The sequence below is a fragment of the Metarhizium album genome (assembly GCF_000804445.1).
Source record: "Metarhizium album ARSEF 1941 chromosome Unknown scaffold_3, whole genome shotgun sequence".
Classification (NCBI taxonomy): Eukaryota; Fungi; Ascomycota; class Sordariomycetes; order Hypocreales; family Clavicipitaceae; genus Metarhizium; species Metarhizium album.
The window spans coordinates 1,219,147-1,234,393 of NW_024467577.1; the positions used below are offsets into that span (position 1 = coordinate 1,219,147).

General features: G+C 57.7%; 4 protein-coding genes across 4 annotated transcripts; 1 reads left to right on the plus strand and 3 right to left on the minus strand.

The window, feature by feature from the left end:
- On the minus strand, nt 1-1,720 carry MAM_02136 (uncharacterized protein; the record flags this gene model as incomplete). Its single annotated transcript, XM_040820935.1, has 3 exons — nt 1-210; nt 310-1,064; nt 1,129-1,720. The coding sequence occupies 3 exons, from the start codon at nt 1,718-1,720 to the stop codon at nt 1-3; spliced, it is 1,557 nt and encodes a 518-aa protein (XP_040681278.1).
- A 1,657-nt stretch (nt 1,721-3,377) lies between these two features.
- On the minus strand, nt 3,378-5,970 carry MAM_02137 (6-phosphofructokinase; the record flags this gene model as incomplete). Its single annotated transcript, XM_040820936.1, has 2 exons — nt 3,378-4,547; nt 4,615-5,970. The coding sequence occupies 2 exons, from the start codon at nt 5,968-5,970 to the stop codon at nt 3,378-3,380; spliced, it is 2,526 nt and encodes an 841-aa protein (XP_040681279.1).
- Nucleotides 5,971-7,123: 1,153 nt separating this feature from the next.
- Nucleotides 7,124-9,132, plus strand: MAM_02138 (RNA polymerase II mediator complex component SRB4; the record flags this gene model as incomplete). Its single annotated transcript, XM_040820937.1, has 3 exons — nt 7,124-7,401; nt 7,473-7,858; nt 7,913-9,132. 3 exons carry the CDS (start codon nt 7,124-7,126, stop codon nt 9,130-9,132), a joined length of 1,884 nt encoding a protein of 627 aa, XP_040681280.1.
- A 416-nt stretch (nt 9,133-9,548) lies between these two features.
- On the minus strand, nt 9,549-13,807 carry MAM_02139 (SNF2-related protein; the record flags this gene model as incomplete). Its single annotated transcript, XM_040820938.1, has 4 exons — nt 9,549-11,132; nt 11,197-11,679; nt 11,731-12,986; nt 13,618-13,807. The coding sequence occupies 4 exons, from the start codon at nt 13,805-13,807 to the stop codon at nt 9,549-9,551; spliced, it is 3,513 nt and encodes a 1,170-aa protein (XP_040681281.1).
- Between the last annotated feature and the right edge of the window lie 1,440 nt (nt 13,808-15,247).

Below are 15,247 nucleotides of genomic sequence, written 5' to 3' on the forward strand. Positions count from 1 at the left end.
CTAGCGAAAGTATCCCCTCGCCGGCCCACGGCTGTCATAAATCACCTCGCGCTCCCTGACGCGCTCGTCATCCCACTCGTAGTGAGGACGACGGTGGCGCCGGTACCGATGCCAGTCGTCTCGGTGGTCACGCTCCCACCCAACCTCCTTGTAGTAACGGCGGTGGCGTCGGATCCGTTCCGTCAGCTCTGTGAGCTGGAGGACCTCGTCCTGCACAATGTTCGTCCCGTGTTAGCGCTCTTTGCCTGATGGCCAGGGCAGGGCGGGAGAGGCCAAGGGTGGATTGGGAGCAAGACCATAAAAACTCACATATGACAGATACTCCATAATGTAAAAGAACCACTTGGTCTCCTCGTACGCGTATCCCATCTGCTCAATCGCCTCCCTGCAGACCAGGTCTTTGGTGATCTCCGTCCACATGTCGCGCGTGGGAGGCGGCGCGAGCTTCGGCTTGCCGGATCGCCGGTCAATGTCGACGTCGACGTCGATCTCGCGGTTGCGGTCGTACACGGTGACGCTGGTGTGCTCCCTGCCGGCCGCCGGGCGGGGAGACGGCTCTCGTGGCACGCTGACCAGCTGTCCGTCTCGCTCGGGGATAAATGTCGTCCTTCGCACACCGCTGTACTTGGACCAGTTTGTCTCGGTGCTGGCCCCGCCCACGCCGTCCATGCGAACCCTCTCTGTGCCGGGGGGGACGTCGACAATGGTCCAGTCCTTGGTGTGTCCGTGCCATGCTTCGCCCATGCGGCCCCGCGAATCAATCTTGCCCGTGATGAACTCGGCCTCCTCGTCGACGGGGGACGTCACGGGCGCGGCGGAGCGGGAGCGGCGGTGGGAGCGGCGCCCGTCGTCGAGGCGGAGACGGTCCAGGCCGTCGCGGACAACGAGCTCGTCGTCGTGGTAGTGGGAGCGGCGTTCGCGGCTGCGGCTCCGATGACGGCTGGTGGAGCGGCGGATGTCGACGTCGACCCCGGTTTTGCCCTTGGACAGGGAGATGTCGATGTCGGTTTCGCGTTCGCGGTGCGTGGGCGGTCGTGGTGAGGGAGGCCTTGCCCGAACGACGCCTGCAAGAATGAGTTAGTTGCTAGAATTGGCCATGTTCCGACCCAGCACACATGGGGCTATTACCATGATCGACGTCAGTGTAATGCGTAATAACCTCCCTCTCAATGGTCGGTCCCCGAATCACCGGCGGCGGACTGGGACTGGGACTGGGACTCGGCTCCCTCTCCTTCTCTCTCTCTACTATGCGCGTGCGAATATGCTCTCTCAGAGCGGGGCTCGGGCTCCTCCGCCGCTCTACAAAACGCACGGCCGGACTAGGGCTCCTCCTCCTGGTCACCCTCGTCCTTGAGCGCTCGCGCTCGACTTCACGATAGCGCGGCGACTCGCTTCTCGGTCTGTGGACGATGCGCTGCTCGCGCACTCTGGGGGGTGGACTAGGGCTCCGGTGGACGTCCCAGGTTTCCACGTCCCGCTTACGAAGGACCATTTGTCCAGGCTCGGACCTTCGAGCGTCATCTCGCAGGAACGAGATGCCGCGGTCCGACTCTCTCTCGCGGAAACGCACGTCAAGTTCCTCCTGTCGTCGGGGAGGGCTTCGTGTCATGACCCTCGAGGCACGGCGGTCAGATTCTTCGAAGCGCGCGCTGGACCGACGAGGAGCAGGGTAGAAGTCCCTTTCCTCGAAATCGGTCATCCTGGCGCCACGTTGCGACATGGTGGCGGTTTGGGGCTGTTTGGACGACGACCTCTTTTTCCCCTTTGTTCTGGAGGATTGGACGTGGAGGGGTCGATGTTTCAAAATGGTGAGGGGTAGATGTTCTGCGGAGAGGAAGACTCGCTGGCCGACAGAGCAAGGAAAAAAAAGAAAATGGTCCGAAAAGAATACAAATTGTCGTGACGCAGGAGTATGCGAGCTCAGGACTCAAAGCCGTTGGGGACAGATGGATTGTCGGTCGAGGCGTATCAAGCTCCAACGGCTGACGCCTCGTCGGAACGAATCGTGGCCGAGGGAGGCCACTCACTCTTCAGTTCAGGTCGTCCGGGGCAGAAGCAGCAAAGCAAGACCGGCTCGCCCGTATCGGAGTGAACAAGAGCAGATGGCAGAGAGCTGGATGAAGATGGCTCTGCTGGCCTTGCTTGCTCTGCTTGGACAGGAAAAAAGAAGGAAAGAAAATAAGGTGGCTGGACCAGAAGCCTCAAGTCAGGCAGACGAGTCGAGAGGCGTGAGAAAAGCTCAACGTCGACGTCGTCAGGCGCGAGGGGCGCAGGAGCGGACCGAGTGGGGCTGGCGGGCGGCGGAGCGGGACGGCCCAACGCTTAAGTAGCAGACATTGAACGCGGCAACAATGTTGACGCTTACGTCGGACGAGCGAGAGGGTGACGATGACGTTGTGAGCATGAGGAGGAGAAGGAGGAGGAGGGGGAGGAGAAGAGGACTCAGCCGCAGGATTATGGAATGGACATGGAGATGCGCGGCCAGATGAGCACTCCCGCCTCGGAGTCCTTGGTGGGAGTCATTGTCACCAGTCTGCCCAATCACTGGACCCTTGACTGACGCCTGTCGCTGCCTTCCCGCCGCCAACGGCTGCGTGCGTGACCACCCGCCTGCCCACTCTGTGCTAGGTACCTAGGCACTTAGTACTCGGTACCAGGCACCTGACTATAGGTGACCGAGTACGCCAAGTCCCGACCGCTGCCATCTGCCCCTGACGGAGCATCAGCGCCTTGATGCCCGGAAGGTTGGCCGTTCCCCAGGTGCCCAGAGCTCACAGCACAGCAACGTGCTGACGGCTTGTGTCCGCCCCCATGACGTATTTATTTCACGACCGGTGCGTGTGCGTCCAGACGTCGCCGCCTGACCTGACCTGACACTTGGCCGCCTGGGGCGTCAACCGTGTGGCCGTGTCACCAGCCCCCCCCAGCCCGGCCCGCAAACATCTGACAGCGCTGACAGCGCCGCGCTGGACGATTTGCACCTCCAAAGTAACTACCGACTGCGTCCGCCCCAGGCCGTCTACTCAAGCACTTACTGGACCAGGCAGGCAGGCGGACGGACGGACAGCCCATTGGAGTCCCTGCGTCGCGGAACGACTACTCTGCCGTTCGTCCACCTGTTCAAAACTACACGTCACGCCGTGCAGTGCCTTGCCGATAGGTATATCTTGCTGTTTTTGATACTCCCCAACTCTACTGCCCATCATGAAGAGTAACCCATTACTACACCACCAGCCTTGCAACAGCGCCAATGGCAGGGAAGACAGGTGCAAGGTCACAAAAAAAAAGAGAGAAGGAGAAAAGTTGAGGCGAGTTGTTTCCTTTAGGGCTTTGAAATCAGGTCACCAAACACGCTTGATCCGACGCCTTGGACTCCATCACACAAGGCCTCTCTTGGTGTCCTTGGCAATCAGTCCCGTCAGGCTCCTCTCCGGTCTAGGATAGTCGGGTCGGCCGCCCAGCATGTCCACCACGTCACGAACCTCGAGCCAGTGCGCAGCCCGGGGCCGTCTGTTGGGCCAGTCCGTCCCCTGCTCCTCCAGCGCCTTCACCGCCGTGAACACAACCTCCGACCCCTGGATGCCAATCACTGACGTGCTGTTGGGGTCCTTCTTGACGCGGTTGTGAGCCTTGCAGCCAAAGTCCTCCAGGTGCTGAATACACTTGATGGCCAATCTTACCGCCCGGCAGCGGTCCATGGGCGACGGGACACCGCCCTGCTGGACATGCCCGGGGATGCTTTCACGGCTTTCAAACCGGTCGTGAGCCTCCTCGCGGATGATGTGGGCAATGAGCTTGGCATCGTACACTTTGCTCGCCTTTTCGTTGACCAGAATGAGGCGGCCCGCGCGGGACTGCCCGCGGTCGTTCTTGAACACATTCTTGAGGTGGTTGACGTCGGCGTTCAGCATGGAGAGACTGATGCCCTCCTCGGGGATGTAGACCGCCGAGGCCCCAACGCTCAGTCCGCTGAGCGTGGCAATGTACCCGCAGCGGCCGCCCTGCGTCTCGATGACGAAAACCCGCCGGCGCGTGGCGGACGCAGACTGCTTGATTTTGTCGCAGTAACTCACGAGCTCGTTCAGGCACGTGTCAGATCCAAGAGAGTATTCGGTGCCCGGGACGTTGTTGGAGATGGTCGCCGGCAAGAGACAGATGGGGATGCACAGTGAGGGATACTCGTCCCGGGCTCTCCGCAGCTGCGCCACGGAGTGAAAGGCCTCGAAGCCGCCAATGATGAAGAGAGCGTCGAATTCGTACTGCTCAATCAGGTTGGCAATGAGCTCCATGCCGGATTCTTCCGGCAGCTCACGGTTCGTTCCAATCTCGGAGCCGCCCTTGCTCGCCCAGCCGTCTACTTCGAGCCAGTCAAAGGGTCGGACAGAGCCCAGCGGCTTGTCGTCGTGGTGACGTGCAAAGCCTGCAAATCCGTTATGGATGGCAATGGGCTCGTGTCCCCGACCGATGCAGTATGCAACGGCTGCTCGCACCGCTGCGTTCATCCCGCCGGCTGGCGCACCGACGTTGATGAAGCCAACCTTCATGCGCTACGTCATGAGATGCCGCGTCAGTATTTTGCACATTCCAAGGGTCGTGTCTACTTTCAGCACTCACATGCTTGTGGGGTAGCTTGTGGTCGTCAATCATGACGTTCGTAGTTGTTATATACGAATTATACTGGTCGGCGAACTCGGCATCACGCAGTGACATGGCCTTGTCGAAATCTTTTGCATCGACAGCCTTGGCCAGCTCTTGGGTTTCCCGGACAGCCTTCATCAGCGGCTTGCGCACAATCTTGTTCTCGTTCATGGCAATGAAGCAAGTCTCAGTGTCGGGGGTGGCTTCCAGGACGGCGTGGACGGCCTCCACACCCTGAAGCGTAGAGAGCACGCGGTCGTAGGCGACGGCCGTACCGCCGCGCTGAACATGGCCCAGAGTAGTGATGCGAGTGTCGAGTCCAAGACCGCCCTCCGCCTTGTCGGCGAGAAGGTCCTTGATCTCCTCGGGGACAATCTTGTTCCCGTCCTTGTCACGAGCGCCCTCGGCGACGATGACAATGGTCTTGCGCTTGCCAAGCTTACGATGTCTATTGACAACCAAACGCATGTCTCTTCTCCAGTCGTGCTCCTGAGGACGCTCGGGGATAAAGACAAAGTCTGCGCCTGTCGCGACTCCTGCCAAAAGGGCTAGCCACCCGCAGTGTCGTCCCATGACCTCAATGACGAAGGCGCGAGAGTGGGACGAGGCGGTGGCCTCGATGTAGTCGACCATTTCGCAGATCCGGGACAGGGCGGAGTAGCAGCCAATGGTGGCGTCGGTGCCGGAGAGGTCGTTGTCAATGGAACCGACGATGCCGACAATGTTGAGGTGCTGGTACGGGGCGACCTGGTCGTCGGAGAGCTCGCCCTTTGTCACCAACTCGTCGAGCAATGACGGCCATTCGGAGCGGAATCTGTCAGCGCCAGTGAGGGAGCCATCGCCGCCGCAGATAATCAGGGCGTCGATGCCGTTCAAGACCATGTTTTTGGCGGCCGTCAACCGACCGGGTCGCTCGTAGAAAGCCATGCATCGAGCAGTTCCGATGAGCGTGCCTCCCTCGGAGAGCCATCCTCGAACATGGTGCCATTCCATCTTCCTGATGAAGTCGCCTCCGCGCACCAAGCCTTCGTATCCCTCGTAGACGGCATAGGCGTCACAATCCATGTGGATGGCTGTCCGCACAACAGCCCGAACAACGCCGTTCATGCCCGGGGAATCGCCCCCGGAGGTCATGACGGCAATCTTCTTCCTCGGAGCAGCCATGGCTGGGGAGCGTGTCGGTGGCGGACTGGTCAGGGTCGACGTCGCAGCAGGCGGCGGGCTGAGACGGATGAGGAGGGTCCGCCAGAGGGCGAGGAGGATATTTCGCAGTGGCGCAAGCAGGGTATCGATAGGTCTAGCAAAGAGTGCGAGGTGAGACGCGCCAGGCATTCATGAGCACCGGGCCATGGCAGGTCGGCCAGCAGGGAGGCGAAAGAAAGTTGACGTCGAAGGGCTGCTTGGCAGAGGTCGAGGTTTGGTCAGTCGAAGGTGGGAAAAGGCGCGAGGCCGAGTTGAGGGCAAAAAGGGCCAAGGAGGGGCGCTCGGCAATGGAGCTCGTATCAACTTGCCCAAGATAGAAGACGGCTCGTCCTTGTCAATCAAGTTGTCAACTCCATTACAGAAGCAGGCAGCTTTGCGTCGTCGTGAGAGGCCAGAGGAAAGAGGCCCAGGAATCCCGGTCAGTGACGATTCGCTGACGGCGCATCAGTCTGGTGGTGCATCGTCATTTGATGGCGCCACTAGTTGCACATCAAGGGGGGTTCGAATCAGTTTTTTTTTTTTTTTCTATCTTGTCTGCTGCTCTATTGCCATTTTTCGCTCTGCTCTTCCCTTCCTCGTCTTTTCTCTATGTTTTCCAGCCTCTTCAACACCCTTTATCCAGGCTTAACACGCTTCAACACTGACGCGCTGACGCCATTTCCCGCACACAAGTTGAGGGAGTCGTGCCCAGAGTCTCGGCTCATGAGTCACCAGCCATGGGCCTTGGCCCGTGAAACAGGCAGCAAAATGCTGAAACTCGTGAATGCAGCCGCTCACTGACGTGTGCTTGACCAACTCGCTGCGACGTGAAGGACCAAACCGACAATTGGTTCCCTCACTCATCATCCCTGCTGCCATGGTGCAGGAGCTGGCTGGCCTTCGACCCCTAACGGGTGCGGCACGTCCCACCACTCCGGGCGGCCTCAGCAGGTCTTATTACGCAGAGGTCAGCAGATTGAGAGAAAAAAATCATCTCATGTTTCACTGCTTGTGCTGGTTGACGATGGACGTCGACTGGTTCCTGGACAGCAGCGTCAATTGGATCATGGCCACAGTGAATGCTTCAGAGAGCTGTTCGCCACCAGCCACAGCTTCTCCCCTCGTGTGGCTGTGGCTGCTGTGCCAGTGTGGCTCATCCTCCCCGCCCCAATCCGAGCTCGCGATACAGGTACACGCACATCAACCGCCGTCATCCAGGCCGGCCAACTCCTCCTAATGCCCGCCGGCTGTTTTCCCGGATGTTCTGCCTCATCTGCTCCAGACCATCGAGGTGACGCAGGCCATGACTTCGCCCGACGGACCTCCGTTGTCCTTGCGACCCTTCCCCGTCGCCGACAGGGCCCCCAAGAACCTCGCCGAGTTTATCGCGCGCGTCAATGCACAGCCCGGCGGCTTTCGCGATGTGACAGAGGCTAAACTTCAGGATGAGATCAAATCCGGAGAAGTCGTCAGTGGGGGCGACTCGGACCAAGACGAAGTCGACGTGTCCGACCCAGGCCGTGACGAGGACCCTGTCAAAGACGCCGCCGTCGTGCGCATGGAGGTCTTGAGGAATATTGAGTGTGTAGATTAGATGCCAGACACGTCCCCGGGGGCCTTTTCCAAAATACAGAGCTAACGTCGGCGCGTAGGATTGCCGGCAACACCGCCATGCTCACCCTCGACTCCCTCTCCCTGCTCTTATCAAAGCAGAGCCCAACCCAGGCTGGCTTGACCCTTTCTCAGCAGCTACGAGAAATGGTGGGCATTGGAACCCTGGGCGCCGACAAACTCGACGAACCGATATTGAATCCCGACAAGGAAAGGGATGAGGAAGAAGTCGCCACCGGCTGGACACTCATGCAGATCAACCAGGCTCGGGACGCCGCCGACGAAGCTGGCAGGTTCCTACAACGAGAGGTCGAAGCCGAGAGCAAATACTGGGAAGACGTCATGGCAGTCAAGAAGGCCGGCTGGTCTATTTGCAGGGTGCCGCATGAACGCCATACCCTGGGGGTAAAGTTTGGCTTCTCCGAAGGTGAGTCGGCTCAATCCTAGGACTGCTCTGCTACATTTGCTGACCGTCTCCAAGCGTCCCCCGAGTTCAAAAGCAACGGCCTCGCACCCATGAGAAGGGGCGACAGCGGCTCAGTAGAGCTCGACCTCGGACGGCTGGGAGGCGTGTCAGAGGGGCTCGTGGTCACATACGAACAGGACGGCAAGGTGGTCGGCCGGTCGGTCCCGCGCCGCCGCCGCCACGACGACACGTCGTTGGAGTCGCGTATCCTCGAGGCCCGAAACACCATCTTCTCCCAGGAGCTCTGGCACGAGCTGACGCGCGAAGCACGCACCTTGGCGGCATACGACGTCCGACCAGAAGGCTCGACACTGACGTGCTCCGTGGACAGCCGCTCCAAGATCATCCTCGAGCTGCTACCGCTCGAGTCGTGTCCCGCAAGCGACGGCTCCCTGCCCAACAACTCCGTCGCCGAAACAATCTTCATCTCCCTCCACGTCCTCCTCAGCTACGCCCACCGATACAACGAACTCATGCGGATCCGCCCCATACCGCCGCACATCTCCCGCTCCCGAGGCCAGCAAGTGTACGCCCTCCTCCGCCCCGTCATCGCCCGCATGGCGTCCAACCGCGCCATCCTCTCCTGCACAACCTACTTGGGCTCCGTCTCCAAGGCCCTCCAAAAGGCCGGCCTCCCCGCCTCACTCACCCTCAGGACGGCGCAGCTCTCCGCCGCCGACCACTCGGCCCAGGGCCCCAACCAGCCGGCCGGCGCGCAATCCCTCATCCGAAACATGCTCCAGCCCGTCGAGTTCAACGTGGCGCTCGCCATCCTCCCCGACACGTCGCTCACCGTCCGCGGCCGCACGTTCCTCTTCCCCGTCACCACGACGTTCTACCACGTCGCCCTGGCCCCCTCCTCTCCCCTGCGGGACACGTGCGCCCCCTACGCAGAGGGCTACTCCGACACCAACGCCCTCTTCAGCTACATCCGCACCGCCACCGAGCGCGCCGTCACCCTCCACTTCTTCCAGTCCCTGTGCGCGGCCCCGGACCCGGTTCCCTGGATACACAGCGGCACGTCTATCCGCGACCCGGAGGACGACGCCCGCGTCCTCCAATTCTCCATCGACGAGCACCCCGTCGCGCTAGTCCTCACGAGCAGCTTTGCGGGCAGCCCCAACCGGGGGCCCGAGTCGTGGACGTACTCGTACTCGGACTCGGCCCATCTGGACAGCGAGCCCCAAAACCTAGACGACCTGGTCGCCCGCGAAACGAGCAGGTCTAGGCCCTAGCAAGGCCACAGGCCGTCCGCCGCCGAACCGTTCTGCCGTTCGACTCGCCCCGGCAGTCGCGTACCCGGGGCGCCAGGAACGCCTTGAGGCCGGGAACCAAGGAGCACGGCACGGCAGCGCCATGTACATGAGGATAGATATACCCAATGCAATAAATTTCCATTCTATTCGCGTCCCAGCAGCCGCGACACTCGCACTAAGCCGTGTATTGATCTACGTAAGCTCATGCAGTCTAGTCTGTAGCAATGTAAGATAATCGTAGTCCATATGGTCCATTCCGCATTCAAGCCAAGTCGCAAACTTCCCACGCTTGATATCCACAATCCCGATTCACGCCGTGGCACGCAACACAGCCACCCCGTTGTGGCAAAAGAAAAAGAAAAAAAGAAAGGCCAAAAAAAGTGGCGGCAGCGTCCTCAGTGCGCATTAAACAAAAACTTGAGCTCGTCGACGCCCAGACGGCCTATCTTCATGCTCTCCGTCTCGTCGAGCGCCGCCTCCACAATCTCCTTCTTCTTCTCCTGCAGCGCGACGATGCGGTCTTCTACTGTTTCCTTGGTCAGGATTCTATACACCTCCACCTCCTTCTGCTGTCCTATGCGGTAGGTCCGGTCAATGGCCTGCATCTCAATGTACGGGTTCCAGAAGGGATCCATGATGATGACGCGAGTAGCGACCGTCAGGTTGAGGCCCGCGTTGCCCGCGCGCAGGGACACGAGCATGACATCGTGCTGGGGCCGGTCTCTGAAGTTCTTAGCTGCAGCGCTGCGTTCGTCCCCAGACATGCTGCCGTCGTACCGAAGCGGCTTGTTGGGGAACTGCTCGTGCCACATGGCCACTTCCAGGAGGTCCAGGAGCAGCGTCCACTGGGAGAATATGATTGTCTTTTCGCCCGTTTCTTGTATCTGTTTGAGCAGCTTCATGCATTCGGTGACTTTGGCTGCTGGCATCCACGTCCTGCGTAGGTACCGCATATATCGCTTGTATGCTTGGCGGTTCTTGACTGCCTCCAAGCGGAGGCTCTTGAGCATGGAGGGCTTCACGTCTGGTTTCTTGTCTTTGCCCTTGCCCTTGTCCTTCCCCTTCCCCTTCCCCTTTCCATTCCCCTTGCCTTTGGTTGTAGTCTTCCTGGTCCTTTTTTGCGCTTGGGTGTCAGGGGTGGAGACCTCCTTTTTCAGGTCGTCGATGTCGGCGAGCTCGTCGTCGTCGTAGACGATGAATCCTTTGAGGTTCCCTTGGCTGTCAATCTCATCCGCGGAATACCCGTCTTCAAAATCACCCTCTTCATCTTCGCTGGAGTCATCGTACTCTGGTCCCACCTTGGTTGATTGTTCCACGGTCTCTGGCATGTGGACTTTCTTGAACATGTCATAAGTGAAACATTTCCGTGGTTCAAAGACGCCTCGGCACACAGGGCACTTAGCCTTGTCGCTTTCGCTGCCTTCGTGGAGGTTCTGCGAGATGGCATTGTCGACAAGCCGGGACAGACAGTCGTTGCAACTATCGTGACCGCAGGGGATGAAGAATGTTGGACACTGTACTGCATCGTAGCAAATGGGGCACTCAAACGCTTCGACACCCTTGATCCTCTCTACGATAGATGCATCCAGTTCCTTGACCAGATTTTCCACATCAGCACCGCTGACAGGATTGACTGCATCGTCGACGTCCAGGTTGAGGTGGGGATGACAGCATGCTTGTCTAAGTCGGAGCAACAGCACAAGAATGCTTGAATAATTCTTTCCGACACTCCCCTCCCGGAGGTACTTGCTGAAAACCACTTGGGACTTCTGCTCGAGTTGTTTGTAGAAGTGTTGCTCGTCGACGGATAGCTCCGCATACACGATATGCTCGCTCTTCGGGGGAAGTTCCAATATCGGCTTGCCGTCTAGCATCGAGTCCTTCTTTCGGCGTAGCATAATTGCTTTGAGCAGTGCTCGAAGCTTGCTCATGGCAATACTCTTAGGGTCGCCTCTCTGGCCGAACAATACACCAAAAGTCTATGCAGATGTTAGCTCCAGGTGTCAGGTCCACACTCCGACTTGATTGCACTTGGTTGCGTACCCGACGGAAGTTCTCCCATGCATTATACGGCTTTATACGTAGAAACTTCAAGAGGGAATAGAGCTCGAGAATCCCATTCATCATTGGGGTGCCGGTCAAACACCACCTATAGGTAGCCCTCAAGCTGTGGCAAGCTTTTGCCGTTTGCGTATTCCTATTCTTGATGCATTGTGCTTCGTCCAGGATGACGCGGTGAAAGACAGCTTTCTCTGGGTGTAGCAGCGGAAATCTAGCCGTACAAGACTTATCATTGAAGTTGATGTTCCTATCTTTATTTTCTTCAATGAACTTCTCGCGGCGCTTGAGTTCCTGCGCCAAAGTGCCATAGGTGGTGAGCACAACGTCGTACTTGAGAAGTTCATCCGTGGTCGTTTTTCTGCCATGATACAGAAACACGGAGAATCTGTGCGCAAGCTTCGTCTTCTTTTGTAGTTCCTCTTCCCATTGTCGGACCAACGAAAGAGGGCCAATAATCAAGTTGGTCTGCAGCGCGTGTAAGTGAGGTGCGTTTAGATAAGACTATACCCAACTTACCTTTGGACGACAGTTGGATTGGTTGGCAAGCATAAGAGATAAGGTGGAAATCGTCTTGCCTAATCCCATGTCGTCGGCCAGGATGCCGCCCTTGTTAGTCCCCTCTTCCATTTGTTTCATCCAAGTAAGCGCAACTTCCTGGTGGCGATAAAGGGGGAACTTCAGCCCTGGGGGACCAATCCCGCGATTACTCTCAGGAATATCTACGTCGGGGCGAATATTCCCCAGCAAGTCATCCAGCTCCTTTCCCGTCATAGGTGACTCGTCATCGTCACCAAGCACATTTGTCAAACGACTAGGCAGTGGATTGCCAAATGCGTCTAGCCCATTTGTGAAATCAAACATGCTGGTCTGTTCGATGACGTTTGCAACAGCAGAGCCATTATTTTTCGGCAGCCATGATATCCCGTTTGACACATGTCGTGACAGCGAGTGAGGCTGGAAGGCATTTGTGAGCGCCGGGTTCGAAAGCTGATTTCTCATACTAGTAAACGGTGAATTCAGCGGAGCGTTAGACCACGAAGAATTCGAGCCATTTCCACCAGGCGAGTTCATGCCAACATCTTTAAATCCATTGCTGCGCAGTGTGGGCACTGGAGGTCTATCCCACGGGCTTGGGCTGTCCCAGTTCGGATCATACGACCCTGGGACTGAGGCTCCCTTCCTATCTGTAGGCGGCGCCGGTGTTTGAGTGCTGGGTGGCGGTGAAGACTGCCAGTTCCATCCTGTCGGCCCTCTTGTGTTTGCTCGCTCTGTAGCCATGATCCTTGAAAAAGCGTCTGGTTCGAGTGAGTTGATGTTGGAGGTTGGTATGAGCGGGGAGGGCAGGCTCCCAAGTTCCATGGCCATTTTCCTGTCTCGGTTTTCCTGTTCTCGGCGCTGTTGCTCCCGGATTTGTTCGGCGATTAAGGTGGAATCGAAGTCGACGTCGTCGCTATCATTGTCAGCAAATGAGCAAGTGACTGCGTGGCTATGGGCGAAGGGATACCCAGTGAGATCAATAATATCAAAGAGCTCGGAGTCGTTATATCTGGAAGGGGTTGAGGGATGGTTGCCTCCGGGAGTAGGAGTAGTGCGCCGAGACTTGTTCTGCCCATCCATGGTAAAAGCATCAGTGGCCCGAATATCCCTCTTTCTGCTTGGCAAAGATACTGAAGATGGGCTGCCCCAAATGTCGTGATCACCGGGAAGGGTATCCATCTTGATGGAGCGCCCGGCCGTCACGACGGGCGTTCGATGTTGAGGGCGTGGATGTTCTGTAAAGTCATCGGTTAGAAATGCGGAAAGGGATTTCCACGGAGATGCAGGAGCCGCAGGAGCCATATATACGTGAGGCCAAGGTTTGCATCTGCTGTGTTACGGAGTGCAGGTTGTGCACTACTTTGACTGCGGTTGTTCTCGGGCACTTGCCAAATCATGCAGCTGGCACGGGAGTCACCGACAGACGATCACTTCGTAACGGCCGGCCAAGGTCAGGCTCTGGTTGAAATGCAGGCAAGTGAAGTGCAAATTTGAGTCCCGTGGCCCACAACCTGGAGTACACCCAGAGTTCGTCGAGTGTCCTAGTGAAACATGACCGGCATTTTACATGGGTCGGTCGACTGCGTGGACCGTGAATGAATTCACGGACTCGGTTTCGGAGACGGTTCTGGGATGTAACAACAAAGGTAGAAGACCTTGGAAAAGGAAGAAGAAAAAAGAAAGTAAAAAAAAAAGGTCCTCACTGTTTGATGAGCCGGATGGAGATTCGGATGGAGATTGCTTCTGCGATGTCGAGCGAGAAACATCTAAAGAACCAGAGTTAGGTCGTGCAACAGCGACGTCACCAGGTGTCAGGGCTTGTTGGTGGTATCCAGCGACGCAAATGCGAATGGCGACAAGACTCACCATCTTGATGGTCGGCGTATGCGCGTGCCTCTCGTTCCAGCCTCTTGACGAGACGCTTCAGTCGCTCAATATCGCCAAGTACTTGGGCCCGCTCCTCCTCGATGCCGTCCCAGACCTGGTCTTGTAGGGAGCTGAGTATGACCTGCTGTACGGTCAACTCCTCCATGGCCTCTCCAATTCTATTATCCATGATTGATGCATCTGCCATATCCACCCCTGAAGTCCTGCAAGCCAGGCAAGTGAGACGCAGGCATCCGTGCGCTTTGGACAACGAGGCGAGCTGTGGAACCCAGCACCACCCCGACACGTCGCGGGAAAAGCTGGATTGGTACGGAGAAAAATTCAGGGACGAAGTGAGGCACAAAAGGAAAGGGTTGGGGAAGGGGAGCGAACGAACGAACGGAGCCCAGGCCTCGTTGAAGCAGTTGACTGGTCGAGCGGCGGGGATGCGATGTCGTCCTCGCGATGGGCAGTGCGCTGCCACGACACAAGCGACGGGTTATTAATTTCTCGGAAATTCTTATCGATTGGCGGCGCGTCAGATTGGGCCGACGGGGTGCGACGCGTCCTGGTGTGATGATGATTGGTGGGCTGTCCAAGGAATGTGGGGCGCTCGGCGCCCAGGGTGAGGTCCTCGCTTGTCATGTTTGAAGGTGAAGAATCCAGAATCTGGAAAATTGAAATTACAACTCGGCAACAGTGGACAGAGTTGGAAGGACAAAATGTTGCCGAGTTGTATTCCAGATTCTGGATTCTCCACCTTCAAACAAATTCACCATGTTGTGATAGTACGTATTTCATCTCGCGCATTCGTACGCATTATACATGGTTTACGGCTTTGATTCATCCTATCCCCAACACATGCTCTCATTTACAGCACTAGCCACGAGAAGTACGACAACAAGGGGTCGAGAGCTGCTAGTAATGCAGCAAAAGCCGCATGAACAGGTTGCCAGGTTCCAAGTGCCTACGTAGGTGCTTGAGCACAGTTACAAGGTCGGGAAATGTGTTGGCCAAGTCGACGGAGTTGCTGCTCTCCCAGACAGCGCAGGCGGCGGCTTCACTTTCTCCGACTAGCCAAGCTTGAAACTCGACACACAAGATGGCGAGTGTGGATTCCATGCGGCTTTACCCGCACAGAGCAGTATGTACTTTTTCTGTCCAGAACTGATGACCTCTTGAAAGAGTGTAAGCGAGGTCTCGCTGGCACGGCGCTTTGCCCCTTTTGGACGAGCCACGTGGGTGGCATCGAGGTGCGTCGTCAACAACAATCTGTCCTCCTGGCTCTGGCTCCCACACGCTTAAAAACATGAAGCTTTTGACGAGGAGTCGGTTCTCCACGAGGCGCATTCGACAGCTGCTGACGGCTTTCGAGCGCCAACTCTGGACACCGCCGTACTCACCCCGAGGCACCCGACCCCAAGGACCGCTTTCCGCTCGACTATCCTGGAACAAGGAGCGAGAAGCCGCCATGGCCTCGCGGCACCCACGAAAGACGCCAGGCGATATTGATGCACCGAAACCTTGAATGGCTCCAGATTCGAGTCTCTAGGATCGCGGCTGGACCAAATGCAGCAAAGGCCAGTCAATCATGGACGACGCCACGCCCTCAGTCTGCCAGCATCGTGCG